The sequence below is a fragment of the Lonchura striata genome, chromosome 1 (assembly GCF_050655825.1).
Source record: "Lonchura striata isolate lonStrDom1 chromosome 1, ASM5065582v1, whole genome shotgun sequence".
Taxonomy (NCBI): domain Eukaryota; kingdom Metazoa; phylum Chordata; class Aves; order Passeriformes; family Estrildidae; genus Lonchura; species Lonchura striata.
This window is the reverse complement of record NC_140703.1, coordinates 77955094-77981810: the sequence shown is the minus strand read 5'-3', so window position 1 is coordinate 77981810 and position 26717 is coordinate 77955094. Positions and strand designations below refer to the sequence as shown.

The 26717-nt window shown below is 38.6% G+C and overlaps 1 protein-coding gene across 2 annotated transcripts; it reads right to left on the bottom strand.

Annotated features, from left to right (window-relative positions):
- Positions 1-3677: 3677 nt before the first annotated feature.
- Positions 3678-26707, bottom strand: GPR180 (G protein-coupled receptor 180). Of its 2 annotated transcripts, XM_021530314.3 has the most exons (9): positions 26483-26704; positions 23912-24070; positions 21448-21642; positions 17929-18109; positions 17674-17723; positions 13969-14126; positions 7594-7785; positions 7171-7248; positions 3678-5525 (listed from the first exon to the last, which is right to left on the bottom strand). In XM_021530314.3, the coding sequence occupies exons 1-9, from the start codon at positions 26628-26630 to the stop codon at positions 5367-5369; spliced, it is 1320 nt and encodes a 439-aa protein (XP_021385989.1). In that variant the 5' UTR covers positions 26631-26704; the 3' UTR covers positions 3678-5366. The 2 variants fall into 2 exon arrangements, with proteins under 2 accessions (XP_021385989.1, XP_085437391.1); XM_085581265.1 differs by lacking the exons at positions 3678-5525; positions 7171-7248; positions 7594-7785 and adding an exon at positions 13176-13525 and having other exon boundaries at positions 26483-26707.
- Positions 26708-26717: the final 10 nt, after the last annotated feature.

Here is a 26717-nt window from a genome sequence, read left to right as displayed (position 1 = left end):
GAAACTAAGCAAAAAAAAGTATACACTAATAAGGTGCACATACACTCATTCAGCTGTGGCTACTGTATTAAAGAAGGAGAGATTACTGAGATACCTTGTTTTCAGATTCATGGAATTCAATTTTTGGAGTGAGTTGTTGCAGGAGCATTAGAAGCCAAACTCACTCACCAGGCTGGACAAACTCAGAAGCACTTGACTACAGGGTGAGACATATCCTCCCCATCCCACCAGAGCCCCCTGAAGTCACGCATCTCAGCTGATGAACCATCCGAGAGATAAAGGCAACTTTCCAGAGCACCCGCTGCTGGAAACCTTTGCTCTTTGGGATGCAGATGTTCAGATTAAGTCTCTCCTTACCCACAGGCAGACCTTGTGAAAAGCCATGTGACGCCCTTGGTTGCCTTCTACCTCAGTGTTACCATCTGTTGAAAAAAATGGCACCCACTCCAGTCATGTCTGTTTTCATAGTTTTTCTCTTAAAAAAACTTCCTCAAACTGGGGGGCTGCTTGTGACACCTCCCAGCTCCTTTTAAAGGCACAACTTTAATTCAAGTTAAAATACTTTAAAGCAGCTGAACACTTTTCCCCTTGCTAGAACCTCCTGCCGCTAATGACACACTCCTGTTGAAAGACAGTGGTCGAGGGCAGGGACACTCCAACCCTCAGCATGTAAAATGCAGCAGAAGACCTAGAGAAGAGAGAGATGGGGAATTAAAAGGCTGACAACTTGTAAAAAGCTGACCAACCTTGCAGCTGGCCTTCTAAAGGGGTTCTGGCCTCTCTTCAATGTGCTTTTCCGACCCCATCCCCAGCAGTGCCACCAGCATTCAACATAATTTGTTGAACCTGGTTTGGTGAGCTGAAACTGAGAACTAAATTGTTTTTTGTTTGGCTGCTGTGAAAGGCTGATTTTTTTACCAGTTTAACTCCTCGACTCCTCACTCAAACTACAAGGTGACAGCCAGTGTCAGTTCAAGGGAAGCGAGAGCAGTGTGTAGCCAGGGGAACGGGGACACTATTTTTGACAGCTAACAGCCCAAATTAGCTACAATGTCAAACCACACCCTCAGGTCTCTGATGGCTATGGAGACTAGAAAGACGGCACAGAGGGCAAAGGAGAGACAGGAAAAGCGCGAAATCAAAACAGGCCAGGGATAAAGAGAATACACACATACTACATGCAAAGCAGGGGCTGGACTGTGAGTGTTGATCGTGGGAACAGATGGAGAGATAGAGAGAGAAATGACACCCATTACACTCAAAATCATATGTATGAGGGGGGGAGAGGGGAGGGCAGACAGAGAGCACAGTGGGAGAGAGAGTTCACAAGCTAGGAATTAGATTTGCAGAAAATAATGGTTTAAGGAAAACTGGAATCAGAACTTAGCATTCACTGGAAAATCATAGCCTGGTCAGATCAGTGCAGTTAGAAAAGGATCCTTTGAAAACTGGCTTAATAGTTTCTATTTTCATGTTTGACATTTACAAGGAGAACCTGCTCTTTGTATGTTGGATAGTCACACAAAGAGTTAAAAGATACAGCCTAACATCAGCATTGGCCAGTCCCATAAACATTAATTCTATCAATTAGAGGCAGAAGATTGCACAGAATAAACTAAAACCAAATCAAATAAAGCATTCTTCCAATACTGTAGAGGATCAAGATGCAAACAAAAGGATTTTGATACTTCCACAGCTTTCCACTGGCACAGGAACCAGAAAAATACATCCATTTAGATCTGGCTATAAACGTTTATCTTGTGTGGGAGGTCTTAGTATTGTAATATGTATTAGAACCTTGGTATTTTTCCAATCAAGTCTTTCCACTTCCATTTACATATATTTAATTGTAAATATTCATTTTCCTACCTGAAGCACTTTAAATAAATGTACAATAAACACAGTCTACATGGAAGGGGAGTGAATAGCTGAGGAGACTTGCAATGAGCCCCAGAACTGCTCCAGCCTCGACATCACTGGTGAGGAGCAATGCAGGATGATCCCTCCTGAGAGCTTGTGGGGGGTCTTGTAAATCGAGTCGGTGATCTCACCCTTTTGTCTACCACACTGAGATCCTCCCTCCCAACCAGTAAATCATAGCTGACACAAACTGGCATCTGCACCGGCAGAAACAGTGATAGCTGGCCAAGTGATGCCCTCTTACACATCACAGAGAAGTGAATTTCTTCAGAGCACAACCAACTTCAGTTTGCAGTCTTGTCAATACACACTCCTATTTCACAAGCACTGAAAGACACAGGCCATAGAATGAGCAGACACGGTAACCCCAATTTTATTTAAAACAACTGCATAATGCACAGAAACTCTCAGTTGAGATGTTGTCCTCTGACCTCAACAGTGGTGCTCACCATGTTCAGCAGGGGCAGTGCTGCCCTCAGGGGGACCCTGCTTCAGCCCCGTGCAGCAGTGAGGTGTCAGGGAGCCTGGAACTGCTGAAGCTCTCCCCAGACATTCCTCAGGTGCATGGCAGCTTTCAGCAGGCACAAACCCATGCCTCGTACACACTGGGGCTATGGGGGCACTGGAGGAGTGCTTTTGTCCACTGCTGTCACCTAATGCAGTCCTGGTGTAGGGCACAGCACCAGCTGATCCATACAAAAGCCTCAGTGTGTGACAGAAAATTAGTATCTTTTTTTTTTTTTTGTTTGACAGAAAACACATTTTAGAAGTACAGTTTTCAAGTTGGGATATGGATTGAGGACAACTGGAAGAAGGCTGGAAGCTATTTCTTTTAAGATGAAGCTAGGAAATCAAATTGATAGAATGGGTAACATTGTGGATAAGCATGAAAAAAGCAAGGTCTTATCAGCTGTTCTCCCAGGAGATACAAGCTAGAAAGAAGAGAGACTTTTACATACTTGAACCACTCCTCAGGCATGATCAGAGGCAGTAAGTTACAACGCAGAGTACAGGTTAAGTATGAGACTTTGTCCATTAGTCATACTTGAAGATTTCCCACCTCCCCGAGATATCCTGCACCAAATTAACTGAATATTACTGCAGTCATAGTGGCATACTTCTACAGTACCTCACTATGACATACTGTTTTATTATTTAATAACACCAAACTTGTGAGCACTGCTTATCTGCTAAGAGACCCTTTGTACTGCTTCCCATGAAAAAGTGATACTTCATTGCTACAGTACATTAATAGCAAAATTAAAATTTATTTCCAAGTAACTGGATCCAATGCCAAACTAAGAAACTAATGTTACCTGTTAACTTATGGGGCAATGTGGGAAAGATGCAAAAGACAACACCTTATGTTTCATGCTTGCCCAAATGCACCATGATTTGTTGTGGGATGTATCTATAAAGTGAAAATAAGGTAAATGGTATCATACTACTGACCAAGTCAAGTCAGAAGAACTACAGGAAGTAAGACAGTACTTCTGGAGAACAAAACAAATGGAGTGCCTCTTCTGAAAGTCACATAGAGGTTTTTTTGCATAGATTAAAACTTTTATCATGATGGATCATAAACTGTAAAGCAGTACTTGTGCCTATCAGAAAATTCTATTTTATATGTGAATTTGAATTCTTATACATGAGGACAGATAGAACTATTTTACTACATTATTGGAGACTTATCACAACCAGAATGGTTTTTTTCTTGAGAAGATGAAAAGTACAGAGATAAGCAAGGAAATAAAGACTGAAGTTTTAACCAATAATATTTTTATGTGGTTATCAGAGGAATGTAATAATTAATCTTTTAATCATTCTAAATATGGTGTGAAATCATAATATCTCATCTTTTCCAGCCTCAACCTGCCATTCTTGATCTGAATTACAAACAATAAGAAAGGAGATGATTTAATGAGCAACTTTGTCATGTTGCCATTTTGCCTTAGTCAAAGGCAAATACCTAGTTTTGCCTCTAAACTAAAATGGAACAGACTTATGTTTCAACTATGCTCACAACTGAGGCAGATAAATGGGAATCTTAGGGCTATTTTAAAGCTAGAACCAGTGTCTTCACTTTTTCACAGAGACATAATTGAATACACACTGTCAAGAAGAAACCAACACCGATTTACTAGAAAATAAAATCATTTTGTGAAGAAACACACATGTATGAAGTTTAAACTAAGCTAAATCCAAAATGAAAAATTTCACTCACAATGGCAATAGGTATGCTCTTATTATGAAAGAAAAAAAAAAAGTCAGCATGATTTAATCATACTCTATAAATAGGCACTTCAATAAAGTATATATTTACACTAGCTTTCTGGATGCTAGGGCATCACAAAGTAGAATGGCTTTATTACAATGGATGGAAGATGGCAACTACTTAGAACCCAGTGCCAACATGGATTATAACAAATCCAGTGAGTATTTTGTTTTTCAATTATTCATAGAAAATTTAATCCTGATTAAGTATCCTTGGGCAGGAATTCATGGGTAGTTGATGACTGAAACCAACATTTATTTGAAATGCTTCTGTTAATTTAATCTGTGTATATGGCTTAATTATGATTGAATCCTCAATGTAACAGAAATGAATTATATCAGGATTAAAATTCTAGTACCACATCACCCATTCCATTTTCTTTGCCTTTTTTTTCCTCCTTTAAAAGATGCAAGGCTGCTGTTTTAATTACCTTCATGTTGCTATGTATTCCAAGCCTCAAAAACTGTTCAAACCTTGGTTACCAGATGAAATTTTTAGTTACATTTTCTTTTTTTTTAAAAAGGAAGACATAAACCCTATTTACATTCCCATTAGGATTTTAACCAGTATGAACATTAGATGCAAAAAAAGGGCTTTTCTTTTATACCCATGATAAAGGAAAGTTTCTTGCAGACAGTTGTGAACATTTTACATATGTTTTCTAGATGATTCTCCTTTCTTTCTTTCGCCATCTTCTACACTGATACATAAAATGCATTTTCTCTAAAGCATAAAAATACAAAACCCCTTTTAGTCATCGTTATGCATCACACCAGTTTCACAACTGTCCTATTTTAAACTTGTTTGAGCATGTAGATGTTTTAAGAACTCCATTTTATAAGACCTTTAAACCTGGTATTGACACAAAGTAATGGCATTTTTGGTGTCCGCGAATGGGAAAGAAAAGATTCATTGTACTCTTCTGTGATACAGCCCAGCAACACTTGTTAAAGAGTATCTATAAAACTCTTCAAAATATGGATTTTTACACTCCACAATATTTTTAACACATTAATCTAGGAATCTTGTCAGACCAAAGGTCTGTGAAGTGCTTTGATATTATCACTCAGTTTTCCAGTGAAACCAATGTATCGTACACTTGTGACAAAAATATCTGTATATTTAAGTCATTATTGCACATTTATTACATAATGTATTCTTCCTAAACATCTCAGAAGTGATGTCGATTTTTATGTCCAGAGGATATTGTCAGTGGCAATGTCACTGATGACAATGAAGATACTTCCCAATATAGACTATGAGATAGAAAAAGTCTGTAGAGGATAACCATGGAGATGCACTGACAGAGGATAACACCTATGGTAATAATCTAGAGACAAAAAAAAGAGAGAAAGAAATAGTAAGTGAAAAAAACCCTCTCACTAAACAAGCCACAATAAATTTCTATCAGCATGAGTGCTTGAGGTTTAACTTTAAACCATTTAATACTGCTGCAGTTACAAAAGATTTGAACATGCATTTTAAGTTCAGGAATCAGACTCACACACCTGGGCGTTTTTAAATCAGTAGATAGCCCTGGGCAAGTCACATAACCCTTCTGGCAGTCTCTGTTCTGGGGAATTTCAGACTTGCAATTCACCACCCATGCAGTTTCACAAGCAGAGGTGATGTTTAGATATTCTATTCTTACAACAAACAGAGTGGGGGAAAAAAAAAAGAAAGCTTGGAAACACTTTGCACTAGCATAATCACAGAGCCGAGGACAGCGATTTATCAATTTCACTTAGCAAGATCTCTTTCAGCTCAAGTCTCTTCATCTGCAAAAGCTGTGTAAGGCTGTATTTATTGAATGCCTAAAGGTGTAGCTTGTTTCTGAGAAAGCACAAGTCTTCAGTTTACGTACAGGCAGTCCTCTGAAATACATGTTTTTCTTAAATAATTATGGTATTTATTGATTGTGCATTTTATTCTATTGAGGTGCATTTGAAGAAGCAAATATGGCTGAATTATCATAGTGTATGAATATAATGGTTAAAGTTGCTCAAATGCAAGAGCAGAGTAATTGTAGTCTTCCTTTAGTAAGCTTAAAATACTGCAAAAATACTACTTTATTGATCCTACATCTAGAGACTGTCCTCCTGCCCTGAGGATGCTTTCATCAAACAAAACAAAAAGTCTCTTCATTAGTAACTCTAGAGGAAGCAATTTTTTTCCGCCTAGATTTCATTTTTTTTTTGTAAATCAAACATAGAATTCATTATTTATATATAACTTTTTTCCCCCTTTACATATCCTCTACACAAATAAAAGCTCATTTTCTGCATATATTTGCATACAGATGCACAGATGTTATAAGCATAAAGAAAAGAAGCAAACCCTATGCTGGAATGAGGTAGTCAATCACCTGAGAATAGTGGTGCACTTCATCTGAACATGGCAGGCTGCACACACAGAGTTCTCCAGTCCACAATATGTTTAAGCAACCAAGAAACTCAGTGAGTCCACCTTTGTTTTTAACTGTTTAGAGCTTACAAACCAAACAACATATTTGGACACGCTTCTTGATCTAAAGAATACAGTTCAGCTACAGGTTCCCTGACCTATTTAGCCACATGAAGCTTTTAAAGGATGAAGACTAAAAAGCAAACAAAAAAAAAATCCACTGATTTATCTTTCTACTCCCTTTGTTAAAAGAATATCCAAGGTGTTTTTAATTAAAAGCAAACAAGCAAACAATAAAACAAAACACCCCCTCCACATTTTCCTTTGACTTAACAATCTCCCCCTCTCCCTCCCTTAACCTAGAAATGACTACCCTTAGATGATTTGAGCCCTGTATGCCTTTGTAAAATATGACTCACATTAGCATCAATGAGAGCTGTGTGACTAAGACTTTTCAAGTTGCTTTGGGGTCATAGGATTAACAGCCTAAGAGCATGAGTTTGCTAACAAACATTAAACATGAAGAACAACTACTATTCAAATTTCATCTCTTTTATCTTGCCTGTACATACCTTTTCTCTTTGATATTCTCTGAATATTACAGTGATGGTTGCAAGACATGGGTGGCACAGAAACCAGAGAATGCAGGCCTAAAAAAGAAGATGAGTGTAAGTTGTAAAATGACTACATGCCAGCTTAGAAGAAAGAGATGACAGTTACAAGAACTACATTTACATTTCTGTCTATTTTATGAACCCATTGTTTAATTTTCAATCAACATAACGAAAACCACACAATGAAAGGTAGGATTTCTATTTTAAAAAGCTCTATACTGCTTGTCAAATTAAAATGCCTACTTCAGAGTATGATGACAGGGTGCAATGTAATCAAATCAGACACTAACTTTCTATGGAAAGTGTTTAGTGTTTCAGTCAACTGCACACCATGATTATATTTACAGACAAAGGGATCGGTTTGCTTGATGTAACCCATACTTTGGCAAAGGTGATGTAGAATTCCCTTTTCAGTGTGCTTCTCTCCACTGTGATAATCTGGTACAGCCCAGCAGCCAGGGACAGAGCTAGGCAGACTCTGAGGCCAATGAGCAGCCCGCTCGCCAAGCCATGGTGTGAATGGTAGCTGTGGTGATTTGTATCCTCAAACTGCTCCCAAATTAACAAAACGCTCTGAAAAAGAACAACAGCAAAGGGCATTTAGAGTAAACCAGGTTACATTAACTCTCAACTGACCTTCCCATCACAGACTAAGTTATCTGGTAATGCTCCACTCTACTTGTTAGGGACTGCCATGCTAAGCAAAAAAACCCAACAAACCCTAGTCAGAAATGTTTTTTCTGTGACCTATTACTCCAACTGCAACTGGCAGGAACAGTGTCTCACTTCTTGGATTCTGTAACTTTTAGAAAGTGTGACAAGTTAAAGTTTACTCTAATTTGGATAGAGGGAATGTAACACCTTAGAAAAAAATCTGAAATAATCACCTGCATACTCGTCCTACTCTGCAGAAAGACCACTGAAATGATTTCACAGAGCTACAGGGAGGTGTCTCCTTTCACTTGTGATCCACAACCTGTAAAGCTTGTTTCAAAGGCAGGCGACTACGCCTTTTCTTTCAAAATCCTAACAGGATTCACTTTTCTTTTCAAAGATGGGGAAGTAAGAGGGTGGTGCTGCTGCCCCTTTTATACAATAGCCTTAAGGCTCAAGCATTCACCCAGGTTGAACTTGGATCTCCCACAATTCCCTTCTTTGCCTAAAGGATATCCAATTCACATCTCCCACCTCCTTGGAGAGTGCTGCAACTGCCAGGCTATAGGGTGTTCTTGGGTGGGCCACTCTCCACCCCTTCCATTGAAGCTGTGCCATTGTGGAGAAAAGAATTCAGCATCAGCAAGGTCAGAAACTGTGAGCGAGCTTGACTCTGCAAACACCTGGCTCAGAAGCCTCCTAGGGTCTAGGAAAGGGAGTGTCACAGGCTCCAAATGCCATTCCAACATCTGGCCAAGCACTTAAGCCAACAGATAAATACATAAAAGATAGTAACCTCCTCCTTAACTCCCAGCATTGTATCCATCTGTTGTGGAATCCAACTTTCTGGGAGCACTGTGAGAAACTATATTCTCCAAGGAAAAACAGACAAACAAGCAGCTAGTTTCTGAATCTTAGTTGTGAAGAGGGCAGGCACCAACCAGTTGCATAAAAAAAATGTGTCTTGCTGAAGAACATCTTTTAAAGACTTTGGGAATGCTAACATTATAAATCAGAATACACAAAGTTTAGACTCTCAGAGCATTATGTAGCAGCTGAATGGCATTTTAGAACTTGAATATACACTGGAATCCAGTCCACCTACTGCACATATCTAACATGCACTGAGGCTTCAGGTGCCTAATAAAGCAGGCTCTCTAAAGAAGGGTAGGCAAATTTGATGAATGAAGTAGCTCTGAAGGTATTCAGCAGCAGACATTGTATGGCTCAATTTAAAAATATAAATTAGTCAGATTCCTTTCTGAACACATTCAAAGGCTTTCTCACTACATAAAGACAAAAAGGTTACTAATATTAACTCTTTAAAAAATGTGTAATCCACCTGTGCCTTCCAAAGGTGGGTGGCCTTGAGTCTCAAGAGTTGAGTATTAGAATAATTTGTGCTTAGAATATCCTCAAAGTACTCCCCTGCTTCCCCCCTCCCTTACCTACGGGGGACAAAGCCCTGTCATTTCACAGCTGCTCTCATTTCAGGCACTCCTGAACCACCTGGATGGAAAATGGAACGATGGGAGAGGGACAGATGTAAAGCATGCAGGTTTTCTACATCACTGACTACTAGCATACAATCTGACCAACAGGCATTGAATGTTCTCACCATAATGCTCAGAAAAAAAGTAATTTCAAGCAAACATCTTTAAATGATCGAGTAACTTGACTGAGAATTCTGTCAAAGATTAAGGCTGAAGTAAGACTAAACTGCTCCCAAATTCCTGAGATATAGCACAGTGTTTGGTAACATTGTGTCTACAGCACTAGTTTTGGCATGAAATTGATGAGTTCCTATCACAGGAGTTATTTCAGTCCAGGTAGAACATGCTCAGACAATGAACAACGGTTCTACCAGTTAGAGAATCACGGCAGTCTTGTGAGCATTTTCCCTTTTGATATTTACATTTGAGAACAGCCAAATTATTGAACTTCCCTGGACTGTACATATTCTGCTTAAGAAAATAAAAGACTCCCTGAACTTACGTATAGAATCTTCCTGACTTGAGTGTCTGCAGAGAAGCCATATAGGCTGATGGAGACAGAACTGTGATACTACTCAAAGAAGTATCCTACCTTATGCACTTTTATGGAACCTACCTTACCTTAAAACCCAGAGCTCATGAAGGCCTGAATTTTCCTTAGTCTACACCAAGAATAACAGCAAAGAAAAAAGACACTTTCACGGGGAGATGACAAAGAGCTGGCTGGAGTAAAGGGATCATGAGAACAAAGCCCAAATCCTCATAGGATAATAGTGTCTGACAGCAGAATGTGTTCTGGACAAGCCCTTTAAAGAGTGTAAACAACACAACATCAGTTGATCAAAGCCTCTGTATGGTGACAGGAATGTGAGATCACAGAAGTCTAGTTTCCTTCAGCTTCATTAGATTATTCCAAAATAAGCAGACTGAGGTGTTAAAGGCAGAGTGTCAGCGCAACACATTGTAAACTTGGACAAAGTAAATGTATCATTGCCCTTGCTATGAGCTGAGACTGTTCTCACCTGGGAAAAGCAGAATCCTATAGAAACTGTGCTATCAAGTGTTTCTAGGTAAAAATGGGTTACACAATCTGTTTTCAGTGAAGAAAAACCTTCATAGGCAATCATGATGTTGAAGTTAAAATCTCTTAAGTTGTGAAATATTAAAAAAGAATAAAAATTTGAGAAATCAAGGTCAAGGAACCCTAAAGTCCCTTACTTTGACCACAGAAAGGCAAGTATCAGCTCACTTAGTTGCAATATCAGGAACAAACTTAAAAACACCCAACATCAACATGCTGCAGTAGACATCAGAGACATTTTTGCTGGCAGTGAGCAGAATTATGTTTGAGCTCTGAGAAGAAATCGGGGGGGACAATTCTAATTGTTATCCAGAACAACTGTGCTTAGGCTGTGGACAAAAGAACTGCATGAGAGAGGAAGCTAAAGAGCTGACTCACACTGTGATATGTCCAACATTAAAGTCACTGCTTCTTCATAAGATGAAACCGAATGACCATCTCCTTGTTTACAAAATACACTGTTCAAAATGCCTGACTTTACCTATATATAATCCTGACCTACCCTGGCTCACAGGGGACACCAACCACTGTCCAGGACTGCCCTTCCTCTTCAAACACTAGAGGAATGATGGCCATGGATATCATCCTGATGTTCCAGACATACAAGCACAACCTCCACATCGATATGAAGAAGAACCAGACACTCTTCCTTTATGTAATGAGAAAACAATTATGGTAGAACTCCTCCTTCCCTTCACAATGCTAACACTGACTTTATGACAAGCCAAGATAACGTATCAATCTCCAGCAAAGACAGGTTCTCATGGGACAGATCACCCCTGACAGGTAAGGGGAAGGGGGAAGCAAAAGGGAAATTAGAAGGAATAGCAAGGCAAACTAGCTGTTTCCAAACATATCTACAACTCGGTTATCTGATATCATGCAATGCAGCACAGCAAAAAATGGTTTAGATCTAAAGGTCAGAGGAAGAGCTCATTCTGAGCACACCTAAGAACCCCTGTGTAGGGTGATGTCTAATGCAGTAAGATTCTATGCCATTTTGATCAGCTTCAGAACAATAAGCTATCTTACCAGTAGTCTGACCAGTCTGGTCAGCCCTGAGAGCTGAAACTGTTCAGGTCTATATGATGGGAAGGACCTGCCATCAATAAAGTTCTGTACAATGTTTGTGCCTCAGCAGCAGAAAGTGGGAATTTTTAGTGAATGCCAGCGCCCGGGAATCTTTTGTTCTGTGGCTGAAATAAAGAACAAGTTAAGGCAAAGGGAGATGCTAAACAGCAGACTTGTCCCTCCTTTGAGATGTTACCTCTTTGCAGCTGCAAAGACCACAAGACATTTGCTGACTAGGAGACTGTGTCCAACCGACACTGAAGGCAACCCATAAACATAGCCCAGGAAATTGCTAGTGCTTCTGAAAGAACAAAAAGAAAAAGTCCATAGCATCAGTACCAAGAGGAGAAAAACCCCTGAAAATCTGCTGAGCAATTTGAACTAGTAGCAGGCAAACAAGCTCAGATAGCTTGCTAGTCAAAACTGCACTTAAGTTGAAGAATAACATGTGTTCTCAGGCTGTCCACTTTCTTGACTTCCCTGAAGATGAGGACAGGTATGGGAGAATGTCAATAAAATTAACATGGTGCAATCTCTATCTGCTGCATTAGGTTAGTGGACATAGTTTCCAGTAGCCTCCACACCAAGTCCTCAGAACATCTGATTATCCACATGAAGTTTTTCTAATCTCTGGCACAAGAGGAAGCTGGTTCTCCCATAAGAATCTCTGGGAAAGATCAGAGCAGGAAGAAGGTTATTTTACATTTTTAGCCATTAAATGGGCCTACTGAGTGTTTATAGCAGGTCAAACACCCATGTCAATCTGGACAGACCAGTGAAAAACTGTCTAAATCCTGTTTCCCTGAGCCCAACAGCTGCACGCTGTAATAAGAACAAATCTAGCAGGAGGTGTATTTTGTATATACTGAACCATGAGATGGAAAATATCTTCTCCAGAAGGGGTACTCTAGGTGTGAGGGAAATTTTGCTGGAGACAGTAGACACTGATATGGGGGTGCAAAACCACTCAGGCATGACATATTCCAATATCCATACTGTGTTCCTACAAGACTCCTGCAGAACCTGACACTTCCAACGGTACCAGGAGGAGATGTGGTAGAGCTGTGCCTTACTAGTGAAAAGTAAGATAGACAACTGTGTGCTAAGGCAGCTCCAATGCTGCTCCAAGAACCTAAAGATGTGTAATAGACCAGTCTTGGGGGAAGCAGCTCATATGTGTGATGCCTGCCCCACTTTTACCGTAAGTAACAACCAAAATAAGAACAAGCTGATTATACTGAATTACTTTTCTATGTATAGTAAAAGGAAACAACAATGAAAAAGTTTCCAGTCTCAAGCAGCAGAGTATTAACACACCCATACATATGCACAAGTGCAGAGGCATGAATGAAATGAAATCTTTAGAAGTCTTCTTTATTACCAGCATGTAAAATTTCTGGTACTGGATAGGTTCATTCCATCTTATTTTGACACCCATCTTTAAATTTCAACAGTCACGCTGACCTTAACAGCCTTTGGTTTATATTCTTAATTAGCACGAAATGCCAGCTCCCAGCTATTCTTAATGTTCTAAAAGTCCACTTATTTAGTTTAGAAGCAGCACTAATTACAGATACTACCCAAATGGCACAAAAGTCTTCAGTATAATCTCTTCCTCATTACTGTCTCCAGTTTCTCCCTGCTCTTCTCTTTCTGAATGGTTTTCAGATTCTTGTCTTTATGATGTGATTTAAAGAAATTTGTTTACAAAAGGCACCACCAGGGTTGAATGATTTCCATTACAATTTACTTTTAAGTTACTGGTTTACTTAACTTTCTAATTTATACTAATGGAAAATATTTGAATGAAATTATGTCAGACCATTTGTGTATTTGCAAGACCAATCCTGCACATGAACCTTTCAAGAATTCCCTTCCTTATATTGATTGAAAGGACTATTAGACACTCTGAGTGCTTCCAAAAGGAGAGAACTGATGATTTCCGTGTTTTCATGACAAAGACTTTGTCACAGCAGCTTTTCTTGTCTTTCCTCCCATGTTGCTGGTTGTCAACCTGCACAATATAGTTCACAATGCCTCAGCGGTACTGATTACAACTATTTATAGGACCACATTACAAATCAGATCAATAAAATGACTGTGCAAAATTTTTTTTTTCTTTTTTCTTTCAGTCTAGGGTGTTCCACTAATCTGGTTCAAAGCATAATGCTACAAACAACTGGCACAATCAGGAGTTTGGGAAACTGTGGGAACTTCTTTAGTGGTTTTACTGCTAGACAAAAGCATACTGTGGAGCTACATCTTAAATTGTTAAAGTAAAAAGAAGGTGGTGTTACCTATTAGACATACTGGGTGCACATTATGCTGTGGGCTTTTTTAGAGTCTTGATACTCCCTCCCTCATAAAATTAAAATATTGAAATTATTTGGTTCACAGTTCTGTGATACTTAATAGCAGCTGTATACTTCAGTGTAAGAATGAATATGAACTACAAACCTGTGTAACAACAACTATTACAGCAATGCCGGTAGATGCTGGACTGGAATCCCACTGAAGAGGTCTGCCATGAGATTTCTTCATTCTGCCTATTGTCCAGCCCATACACAGACTCAACAATAAATACAGCATTTGTATCTGTGAGACTATGTCACACACTATTGAAAACAAAAGAAAAAGGAATAAAATTACAACAAAAATAAAGTTATGGGTTTTTTCCTATATCAAAGAGAAATGTTCTATATACCCGCAAAGAGCGGATGCTTATGCCTCTGTGTCACCTTTTAATTTTGATGATTTAGATTAGTTTAGGTTGCTTTGCCACAAAATGTGGTTATTTTGTGGAGTTTTGAGTGACCAAACGGATCACTATCAGCTTTCCTGCAGTTATGCTTTAGATCTGCAAGAACATGGGCACAGTGCCATGTCTTTCCAAATCCCACTCTTGTGTTCGAGTAGTCTGGGCTCAGGAGTCCGTCTGCATAAATAGACTTATAAATACTAAATAACTAAAATCATATGTATGTTAATCATAGTGCAAATATGTAACATGGTGAAATAAACTCCCTTCTTCACTCTGAAGAACTTTAGTTCAAAAATCAGATAGTTACATTGTACTTTGAATTAATTGCACTTTGTCTTGAGGATACAGTAGCTTCCAGAAGAAAGCACAAATATTTAGGACAAATTCCACTCTGAGATACTTAAAGGGGAAAATATAATGAATAGCCCTAACACAAACTTCATTTAGATCAACAACTTGTCTGTATTTCATTTTATTAAATGCAAAGTACCTTTGTCTCATTTTGCTATGTCCATTTTTACCTCTGTTTGGGAACAATTAACACATACTCCATAAAGTTACATTCTTAATCAGTGTCTCAAACTTGTGTTTGAAGCTGCATCAAAACGAAGAAAACTTTAAGCTAGGATATATTAAAGCCTTTATTTGTAGGCTTGCTGCAGCACTACTGACAGTAGAAAACTCTGAAGATTTCTTTCTAGGTGATTGTTAGCTTTAGACCTGGTAAGTTTTTGACTTAATGAACAATTTAAAAGTTGGTGTTGGGATCTGACTCACTATACTGGCATAGCAGATATGTAAAAGAAAAACAGATTCTTACACTATGTATATTGTAAATTTGGTTCAGAAACTAGAGACTGGGCACTACACACTGCAATGCTTCCTTTTTTGCTTCATTAATATTTTAGTTCAATTAAATTTGTTCCTTAATTGTAATTTTCACTTATACCATCAGGTACCAGAATAATATTTCTATCACAAAAAAAAGCAAAGCTCTACTTTTATACAACTAGACTGTATTAAAAAAGATAAATATCTCATTTACTAAAAATATTGGCACAGGAAATGTTGCCACTATACAGAAATTAATATGGACTCAAGGGAAGTGTGTCAAAAGATCATCTACAATATTTCCCTGACATCCAGCAATACTAGCAAAATAAAGAGTATAAATCAGACTTCAGAATGTAACTCCTGGGATATTCTTGGTATTCTCACAGTTTACAAGTTTAAATGTTTCTTAATGTATTAAGACACCTTTGCTGTTTAAGATCTGTCAAGAGCTTTTAGTAAATACAAAATTGGTAACTCTTTAATAAAATCAACCAGCACTGATTTTGGGCAAAAAAAATGGTAACAGAATTATTTTCCAATGCTATCTTATTGGGAGACAGTACTCATTAGAAGAAGAATTGTTACATGAAATAAAGGCATGTCAAACCAGTGTCACAAATCTAAACTAGAAAAATGACTGAATAATTCTGTGTGTTCTGGGGAGCATTTTCTTTTCTGTCGTTCCTTAAGATAAGCTGCCCTATAAGGTACAGCCAGACATCATCTCTCCATCATATCATGGATATAGGTACTGCTCTGCTTCAGTGTGGTAACAATTCAAGTGGATTCTCACATAAATTAGTCTAAGACAAAAATCCACAACCAGCCTTAATTTTTGACATCCCATGTACTTTGCTAGAAAGGAACAAGGGTGAGAAAAATTTTAAAGATTACAGTAATCCCACAATATTCAAGGTCAGTGTAAAGTCACATTACTGAGCTGATACCATAATTGTCTGATTTCATCACAATTCATCTTTTTTGACTATTCAACATACATAATAATAGTCTTTGACTTTTCACATTTTATTCTTACCCAAAGTTAAGAGGACACCATTTGCAATGCTTCTGAGCGTAAGCATTATTTGTGTGATTCATGCGATTGGGTTAGGTGGTTAATTAGACTGAGGATCAGCTTTTTATACGTGGTAAAGACTACATTATCTTGCTTGAGATGGTATCTGAACAGGTTTTTAGAAAGATATTCTGGCCACACTGCAATTAACAGAAATTTTAAAATTTATTTTTAACTCAGATTTCTGCTGCCATATAGGAAAAATGGTATAATATTTTCCCTTTAAACTATACTACTTGTCATCAGCCATTATTCAGAACTGTAATTGCCACTGAAGCTGTCCACATTTCTATTATTTCTTCTCCTCTCTTACTGTTTTAGAAACCACTAACTTCAGAGACAGTAAGAAAGCAAAAACTTTCCTAGCTGAATTTAAGAAACTGAGCTATTGATTCAAAAATAATATTCATTCTAATCTTATATAAATAAAAGTGGGCTTTTTGACTACAACACATATGAAGAAAATTTAACATGAAGCTATTCTCTCTGAAATTCTGGCTGGATAGTTAACACTGGGGTGGAGTTTTGACTACCTCCATATCCTCCATTTTATTTCATTTCATGAGATGAGAAGGAATGTTTAATTATACAGTTGCTGGAGTGGCTGCAAGGAGCTGCCAGCTCAAATGGTTAAAACAAGAAAGAGGCAATTATTGTGGTGCCAGGTGCCATCAAGAGGCTGATAATTCCAACTGCAGCCTTCTAAATGAACTCTACAAAGGGAAATATTTCTCTGTATAGGCTGTTACTCCCCATCACTATCACACTATTGCAGTACTACTTTCTTGCACTGCTTCAAGCCAGTCAAAAGGAAATGTATTTGGTTGGAATAAACCTCCAGTTCTTCAAGTGTGAACTGCAGGAAAAAAAAACAAAACAACAACCCTAAACTACCCAATAACAATGGAGAATGAAGAATGGAACAAGATTAAGTTAGTGCATTTTGGAAAGGTATGCTACAGGAGTTTATTCCAGTGAGAACTTGGAATATCTATATAGAGTGGAGAAAAATGCTTTGTTAGCACCAAACCTCCACGTAAGCATTTTTTGCACCATGCTAATCATAAAATTTGTGCTGTAAAATACTTTTCTATTTAATAATTGTTAAATTTGGCAGTGAAATGACAAATTCTATAAAATATGATTAAGTTTCCTAAAATCCTTGGCTTTCTAGATCTGACTCCACACAACTCTTCAATGTATTGAAAGACCTGCTCAGTTGATATTCATGTCTTTAAGTGTTTGTAACAAGGAATCTAGAGACAAAAAAATCCTTTGAAAAATCCTAAACAACATCAGAGATCTGTAACTTCCAATATAGTTATTGTAAACACACAGAACATTTTTTTTTCCTGGAGGAGTAACTTTTAGTATTTATATTAAAAATCAAATTACGTGATCCAATATCTTAGCATAGTCCATCAACAGCATTTGTTAAATGTATTATACAGATTCATGGGTAAAATATGTAAGGAACAGGGGACAGACTCACATTCTGCCAGACTTCCCATAAAAGGAGCTCCTATCCCATCTCTAGAATAACTGAAAAAAAGAACAAAAAGATTGTATTTTTAAGTGGGTGTGTCTTAAATGGGTGTTCTCCCTCACAAGTACATTTAGGTAATGATGCAGTTCAAAAGTCAGTCTTATATTTTGCCACAATCCCTCCAGGCAAATCATGTACTGATCTTTACAACACATTGTTCTTCAAGTTTAAAGACTGAAAGGAGAAAAGGAACAAAGGTACCTTGAAAAATGCAGATAGTTGGCAAAAGCTGAACCAGCCTGCAACAGTAATGCAATTGTCAACACCTTTAATACACCATGCATAGGTCCACGCTTCCTAATTGTTTGCCACAGGGATTGTGCATATATGCAAGCAGTTATGAAGTATACTAGGACAAGCAGGAAAAAGAATTCATGTAATCCTGTGGAAAAAAAAATACAGTTTAGTTTTACAAAGAAATGTTGCTACTAGGAGCAAATAACAAAAAAACAGTACAATCATTACAATCTTTAGGATTAATACAACCATTAGGAAATACTTAGCAACTGTTACCCAAAAGTGGTAGTACACATAAAAGGTCTAAATCTCAGTCAATTTTATCCAAGAAAATCGGTGAATTTTATCAAATAACTGATTATTATTTGGTCTAACAAAGTGTTTTTAATCAACAATACTTTTTCTGAGTAGAGGTTTGCAGCAATTACCAGACTGGTATAGAGTGACAAAGTTTCTTGATACACACAAAACAATTGTATCTCATCTGATTAGTAAGAAATACATTTATTAAAGGACTAATTTTTAGCTCTTTTTGCTTCTTTGTTTGATTCTGTAAAGGCACAATCCGAGGCGAGACAAACCCCAGACTTCTATTTAATCTTTTTAACCACTGGGTGTCACTCTTCCTCCACATAAAGCAGTGTAAGAAGCACAATTGATCAAGTCTGAAAACTTACAGATACAGAAAAGTAGCACAGAAAACAGTAATTAGTTCTTAGCATGCCTTCTTTTGCACTTGTCTAAAAAAAAAAAAATCCCCAATTTTTTTAGATTATTTATAAAACAGAAATCCTCTAATTTTCAGCCTGGCAGTAGTCTGGTAAAATGATTCCCTTAAGACCTGGATCCTGGAAATCTTTTCTTTTGTCAGTAAGCTAGGCAACCCCATCAGGAGCTCCCAAAGAGTCAAAGCCAGTGAGAGATATAAGCAAAAACAGGTAAACAAACATTTCTCATAGAAAACTTGTTTTCATTATCCAACCTTCCTTGAATGTGGTGCCCATAGAATCAGATTCTAAAAAAGGCTTTTTCTCCAGCATCAAAATAACTCTGGTAAAAGGTCCCAGACAGCCCAGACAGCTCCCCCCAGAGATTGGGAAGAATAAGTATACACATTTCAATATCTGAGCTGAAAAACATTAGAACTGGATGAGTTCTGAATAGTGACTGACATTAAGCATTTTGAACATACACACAGGAAAATGGGAGAAAAAGACCATAAAGTAATTAAGGAGATTAAAAATTCCAGGCCACTCTGCTTCTCTTGTACACCAATACATTAGCATGATTTATCAATGACAAATCTATCTATATGGTATGGATCAAATCTGTCTTTTTGCTTCAAAAGATACCAACTGAAGTTGGCAAGGACTTTGTAGGTAAGTTATTTCTCGCCATGATGAGTGAGAACTCTTGGAAAACTCTTTAGTAAAATCAACTAGCTTTTAACAAATACTAAGCATTTATGATAGAACGCTCCTTCCAGCCATAGACAGTGTAGATTATTGGTTTGAGGCCAAAAGGGGATAGGAAAAAGCTGCACTGTGAACCAACTATAAAAAAATACAATTTTCAACCTGTCTCCTTTAAGTTTCCTGATTTTCAAAGAACCTAGCTGACTAAGTCAAATATTTGAAATATCTTACTTCAAAGCTCTTCAAAATGCTACCTGTTCAGCTGCCTTTAGAAATCCTGGATTCTACTGACAAATCTTATGTAGGAGACCCGTACTATATAAAATACAATTACTTGCCAGGGATCAGAAGTCAGGTCCCCTCACCACTGAAGGCAAAGATCTTAATCACAAGGTGATAGCCTCAAGTGCTTTCCCATGCTTTCCTTATTATTCATTTAATTTTTGAGATGTCCTGTGCCACAGCCTAAAGTAACTAAAGTTAAAGAAGACCTAACTAAAACCATCTGCAACTATGTAATTTCTAGTTGACTGCATGAAATAAGCAAGAAATGAAGCGGGATCCTCCCTCTGATACCCTCTCATTCTAAATTTCTATGAAAAAATGGCAAAGATTATTTCCCAGAGATCCATTAAATTAAAAAAGAGAGAAAGACAGAGAGATGAAATGCTCCTCAGCTCTTTGAAAGGAGACCAGTGCATGTAGCTTCAGGATTCATGGCAACAATGCAGGTTTTAATTCTGAATTAACAGAGGTGCTCCTCTGCAACTCTGAAAGTCATGGCATGTACAGCTCATCTTGTTTCCTATTTGTTAGATCTAAATACATACATCTAGCACATTTACACACCTTCTTACTCAGCATATAAGCTGCTCGGAGTTCTGCTTCCCAGTGCTCAGTCTTCCTACAGAATTAATGCAGAGCTGAGATGCCTCTGTAGGAAGTGTCTACATCAACTTTAGTGGGCCATATGATGCCACGTAACTGCTTTACCCCTTGATTTAGCAATTACTCCTTCAGCTATTACTCCTCTTTGAGAGTAAGTAAATTAACCTAGAATTCACTTATGAAATCCAAATTCACCAAATAAAAACTGGCAAGTTTATAGAATTTAAGAAGTTAAAGCGAGATTAAGTCTGATTATGACCCTAGAAATACAGATTATTAATGTACTACTTTCTTGCAGATTCTGCTAAACATTCCGACAGATATTTTCTTCCTTTCAAAAACTAAGCTGCCTTTGTTCCCTCTATATTGTTCTTGAGGTCACGAGTGACAGCAGGGCATTTGATTCCAAGCACAGCAATTAGGCTCATCCTTGGTATATTCAAGTTCACTCTGTATAGGATTGTACAGACTAAGACTCTGTACAGACTAAGCCTACAGAGCCTTTCCCTCACAACACACCCAGGTGAGTAACATGTTTAGGAGGCCTCCCAGAGCAGTGATGCTCCTCACTGCAACCAAGAATAATTAGGCTGGATTGTCCAAAGCATACAATTTTATGCAGGTGTTCCTTAAGCTGATGTCTTGAGTTTTTCTTTGGATGTTTAAAGATTTAAAATTACATTTCTTATAATAACAATATCAGGCCAGACAAACCTTATCTACAGCATGTGACTAAGACACTTATAATGATCTAAACACTGAACTGAAATTTTACTGGCAAAATGTTTTATTGTGCATGTACTCTTGTTGCACAGAATCAAATTTCACACAATTAAGGAATTTCACTAATTAATTGAAATCAGGTATTAAGTTTATATTAAAGTGAACGATTACAATTTCAACATGCTCAAAATACCTATCAGCAAATATTTTAACACTGACTTTCCCTGTGCACCTACACTTCTAGTTAGGCAAGTTTTGGAAAGTCAGTCTAGGAAAACAAAGCTATTTTTCTGTGATGACAGAAAATGAACTCAAGTTTACTCCTTGTAAAAAAACAGAATATAAAATATAAGAGGCTCTGCTACCCATTCCCCATGCTCTTCCAAGCACATTAAGTACTGATTTGAGTAATCAGATCCTTAACTTACAAATCTAATTTTAAGAAAAAAAATCTTACCAGATTCCCCTGCGCTAAAGTGATCTAATGGATTCCCTTCTGCATCTGGGTTTAGTAAGACCATTTCAAACTGAATATCCTCGGATTCAGAATAATTCTCCTCGCAGGTAAACTTGTCTACATAAAACACATACCATGTTTCCGGATAAGGAATCTGGGACACTGTCAGATTTTGTTCTGTGTGGTTCACAGTCACTTTGGAAGAAAACAAAAACAAAAAAAAAAAAAACAGGAGTAAATATTTGATTAGCTTGGTTTTAGAAAATACATCTTTGAATGAAGATAAAACTTAAATCCACACCATCATATACAGGTTATAAACTATACACAGTAGAAAACAGACTGAGTTTTGAAAACCATCCATAACACCGGAGATCAGACCTCCAACTTCAGCTTTTGTTTCAAGTAGGTGTGGGCAGGGGTTGATGAGGATGTTGCATCCCACCTTTCAGCTCTGCTGGGAGGGCTCCCTCCTTCCAGAAGCCAGAAAGTGCAAACTATGTTCCTTGCTTAGCACATTTCCATCCTCTAGTTCTGAATTGACAGGATTAGCTATTCTGTACTAACCAACAGGTACTTCAGTATGAAAAATACCTTTGTGAAATTTATTTGACTTTGCTTTCAAAGAGATTTAGAACACCAAACAGAAACAGTTGCATGTGAGCTCAGTAAACAGCACCATGCATGCTTTAAAGGTGCAAATCAGTATTATTTCACAGGATCTTCTCCAAACTGTAACATACTGAATTTCAATTGACAGTAAAGATCTGAAACCATTGTGTAATCAAACTGCGCATTTAAAATCAGATTACATTTAAAAACAACTACGTAAGATACTCATGTTTCATCTACTTGCTATTTTACCACTATTTCTTGACTAAAAACAAAGTTAACCAAGCAGTCTCTTCAAAACAAAGTCTTGATGCAAATAAAACCTGTGGCTATGTTTGGCTGAAACTGTAAGAAATACAAGCATTGTCACATTGACTACTGAACTTCAGTGCTAGTCAGCTCAATAATTTCTCTTCAGGAGAAATAACAATAACAGAATAATTCACCTTAATAGGTAAACATGACAAAGGCTAAGGATGAAGAAAAATTTCATTAAAAATCCACAAAACATATTTTTTTTGTGAAAGGCCTTTCTAAATAAGAGCTGCAAACATACAACCACATTTTCCCTAAATATTTTGTAGACAACATTTAGAACAAGTTTGACTTATTATTTCAGTCTGTCTTCTAGTTACGTAACTCAATTCTTCAGTGTTTTACTGTTCTTCCACATTTAGATGGATACTCAAGCTTTATCCTGATTAGTTAATATTTAATACTGTATTAAAATTTTTCTGGCATGTTAGAAATTTTCTAACATACATAATTTCTAACATACATGTTTCTAACATACATCAAAGCACGACAGATTTGTGCTATCATGAGAATATAATTTTATTTTTATTTTCTCTGCTTTGAAAAATGCCATTTCCATGAAACTGGAGAACAGGAACCTCCTGTAAGAAATGTTCCTTTGTAAACAAGAGATAAGAAATACAATCTAAATATTTTATACTGGTATAACTCTTAGCTCAAACATTAAAAACAACTGAATGTGAGATTCTGTAATAAATACCAGTTATAAAAGGTGAAATACCACTAAGTTATAATAGAGGAAAACTATAAAGTAAGGTAGCATGATGCAGATTAGGTTTTGCAGAGAATAAAGACTTATTATGAGGTAGTGAAAGAGTAGGTTTACAGGTACAAAATTACCCGTTTACTTTGTACTAGGACTACACACTCCCACCTTACAAGCATTTGCTTCAGAAGTTTAGAGGCAACTGCAGCAGGTTCCATCACTTTGCCTCTAGTTTGTTTTATATTCCACTGCAATGAAAGTCACAATTCAAACTATAGCAAGTCACAACTCAGACAAGTCAATCATCTGTCTCAAACATACAGATTCTTTAGTTCTTCAGTTTCTTATACAAGGGTATTCTTTGTAAATTCTCTCTCATACCCAAGATAATCTATTTTATAGAAAATTTGAGATTAAAAAAAAAAAAACAAACAAAAAGAAAGACATTTACTCCAAGCAGAGTGAAAAAAAAAAATCTCTGTACTGAATAACTAAATGAGAACTTCATCCAAATATGTACTCTGAGTTGTGAACAGTGAAAGCATGAACTGGAACTGGTCATAAAGTTTGGTTGTTTCCACTAAAGCCATTGTTAGTCATGGATTTAATTTTCCAGCCACACATTAAATCATAACTTGCAAACAAATTCTTCTGAAGTTATACAAAGAAAGAAATTTTATTTCCTTGTAGTATTTTTAATTGTAGAAGACCAAAGTCCTAGTTGATGCAAAGCCCAAATTCACTGAAATGAATAGTCTAAACACACAGATAACTGAACAGAGGTCTAAATACACAATAAGTCTGTAAGGAGAAAAATATCCAGTAACTCACTTGTCAGCTGAGCTTTAGAGAACTTCTCTGTACAGCTGTGATCTTGGACACTGTTCTCCAGCTTCTGCCATTCCTGTCCTTGAAAGAGGTGAAGTCTAGCTGCTTTTGCCACAGCTACTGCTGTGTTCTTGATTCTGACGCACAGAAGAGCATGGTCACCTTGATATTTAAAAAACAAAATCAACTATTCTGTCTCGATGTCAGTTAAAAGCAAAAAGTGTGGCAGATTTCTCTTTTAAGTAGCTCCAATACAGCTTCACATTATCCTTAATTTTTTACCACTACTTCCTAATTGAAGTATTTATGGTCTTTCAGAAACAATTTCTATGTCTCTCATTAAGAAACCAGTGAATGTACAATTCTCTATGATGGTATTTAAACAAACCTTCACCACAGCCCATGTGTCATTAACCTTCTCTACTACAAACAACCTTCCCTCCCCCCTCTTTTTTAAAACAGAAGTTTTTAAAAACTTCCAGATAACATTTTTTCTCTTCCCCCCTCCCACCCCAAATTTTACTATTTTCAAGTTGAAGACAGTCTCAATAACTTCTTCAAAGCCTAGTATTTTATGATCTCTGTGGCATGACTCTGAGCATCACAGGGTAGCTCTTAAGTCCAACACCAGAAGAGCTTATGTGAATGGACTTTCAAGTTATGGATGGATTAGAGCTAAAACACTCAATAATAGGTGATAGATTGATGACAAATTGATGCAAAGAAAATGAAACTTCAGAAGTGTTCTCTAATGTGCCAAGCTACCTGTGGAATCACAGAATGGTCTTGGTTGGAAGGGACTTGAAAGACAACCTAGTTTTCAACCCCCCTGCTGTGGACAGGGACACTTTCCACTAGATCAGGTTGAACAAAGCCCCATCCAGCCCATCTTTAAACACTTCCAGGGATGGGCATCCACAACATCTCTAGGCAACCTGTTCCATTGCTTCACCAGTTTCACTGTAAATATTTTTTTCCTAATACCTAATCTAAATTTACTTATTTTCAGTCTGAAACCTGACACTATAGACTGCATCTTGACACACTGAAATATTTTAGTCATTTTATAATTAGCTAATTTGACAAAATTTATCTTGCTTGAGTAATTCCATAACCCTGAAACTTGCATTCATAATTTCTTTCATACATTGCCATAGACTTCTTTAACCTGGGAATATCCTAAATTAAAAGGTAGAATTTAGCGGAGAAGAAAAGTCAGTAAAATGTTATATGAACTAGTTTAAAAATATTAACAGAAGGTTCTAAGGAAATCTTCACTAAGACCCAAAATAGTTGCTGGTATTCAAGCAGAAAGAGAAGTATTTCTATATGCAAATATGCAACATCAATTTACAAATTATATCTGAAGACCTACACCACTCATCTTCAATTCTGACAGTCTTTTCTCAGATTTAAACAGTGTGTTTTTTCCTGCAGATCTATTTAGAGCACTTGTTCAGTTAACTTCTAGGACAGTGCTAATTAACTGCTTTCAAGTCACTTAATAAGCTACCTCCACCCTATCATTTCTCATTCAGTACTGGAAGGTCATGCTCCAACTCTGTTTTGCTTATGTCACGTTTTCCTGCTTCCCGTTAGATTTGGAAGCACTCTGCAGAACTGTTCTGCCACGAAGATCAATGGGAAAGAAAAACACAGCCTAAGCTACTGAAATGCTGAGCACACAGGAAAAGCACGCAGACCAGCACAGCCTTTCTGGACATGGCACTTGTTATGGCCACACACAGCTCCTTCTGTTAAGTAAAACTTCTCTAGCAAGCACAGCGGGACCCTGCCAGGGCTCTCTTTCAGCAGGACAGTAGCCAGGAATTATTACTAAGTAATTACTGACTAACAGTCAGAAATTTTTACTAACAAGGAGTTTTTAAAACGGGAAAGAAAAGCCATTGGGAATAACCAGGGAAGAATCCATTGGGAATAACCAGGTAAGAATCTGACATCCTGATGCGCGGTGTCACCACACAGCGACGTTAAAAGCACCGCTGCCAAGGGGGAAGGAGCGATGTGTCGCAGTGAGAGCGGCCCTGCTCCCCGGACACCGGGCAGGAGCGCCCCGGACACCGGGCAGGAGCGGCCCCGGACACCGGGCAGGAGCGGCCCCGGACACCGGGCAGGAGCGCCCCGGACACCGGGCAGGAGCGGCCCCGGACACCGGGCAGGAGCGGCCCCGGACACCGGGCAGGAGCGCCCCGGACACCGGGCAGGAGCGGCCCGGACACCGGGCAGGAGCGGATCGGACACCGGGCAGGAGCGGCCCCGGACACCGGGCAGGAGCGGCCCCGCTCCCGCGCTGCCGGACAGCGGATCGGACCTGCTGCACGTGCCGGCAGAGGAGAGGGAGCAGGCGGAAAAGAGGGAAGGAGAGCGCGAGGGAGAGCAGTAGGGAGGCACGGAGAGCTGCAGGGCTGAGCCCGCTCCCCACCCCGCCGCCCCTCCGGCCGCCAGCGGTCCCCCCGCGCCACAACGGCTCCTGACAGCCGCCCCTTCCCCGCGGCCCCGCTCCAGGACGGCACAGCCGCTGCTGCCCCGCTCTCCTGCCCTCGGGGCACCCACCGTGGAACTGGAAGCGCGCCACGGGCCGCCACGGCTCCCGGCGGGCGGCGGCGCTGGCGAAGCCGCCCCGCAGCGTCTTGCCCGCGGCGAGGCCCCAGCAGCAGCAGCCGGCGGCGGCGCTGAGCAGCAGCAGGAGCCGCCACCGCATCCCCGGGACCCACCGGGACCCACCGGGACCCTCCTGCCCCGCCCGCCAGGCCCCCGCCGCGTCACGTGACGGCCCCCGCGGGGTAGG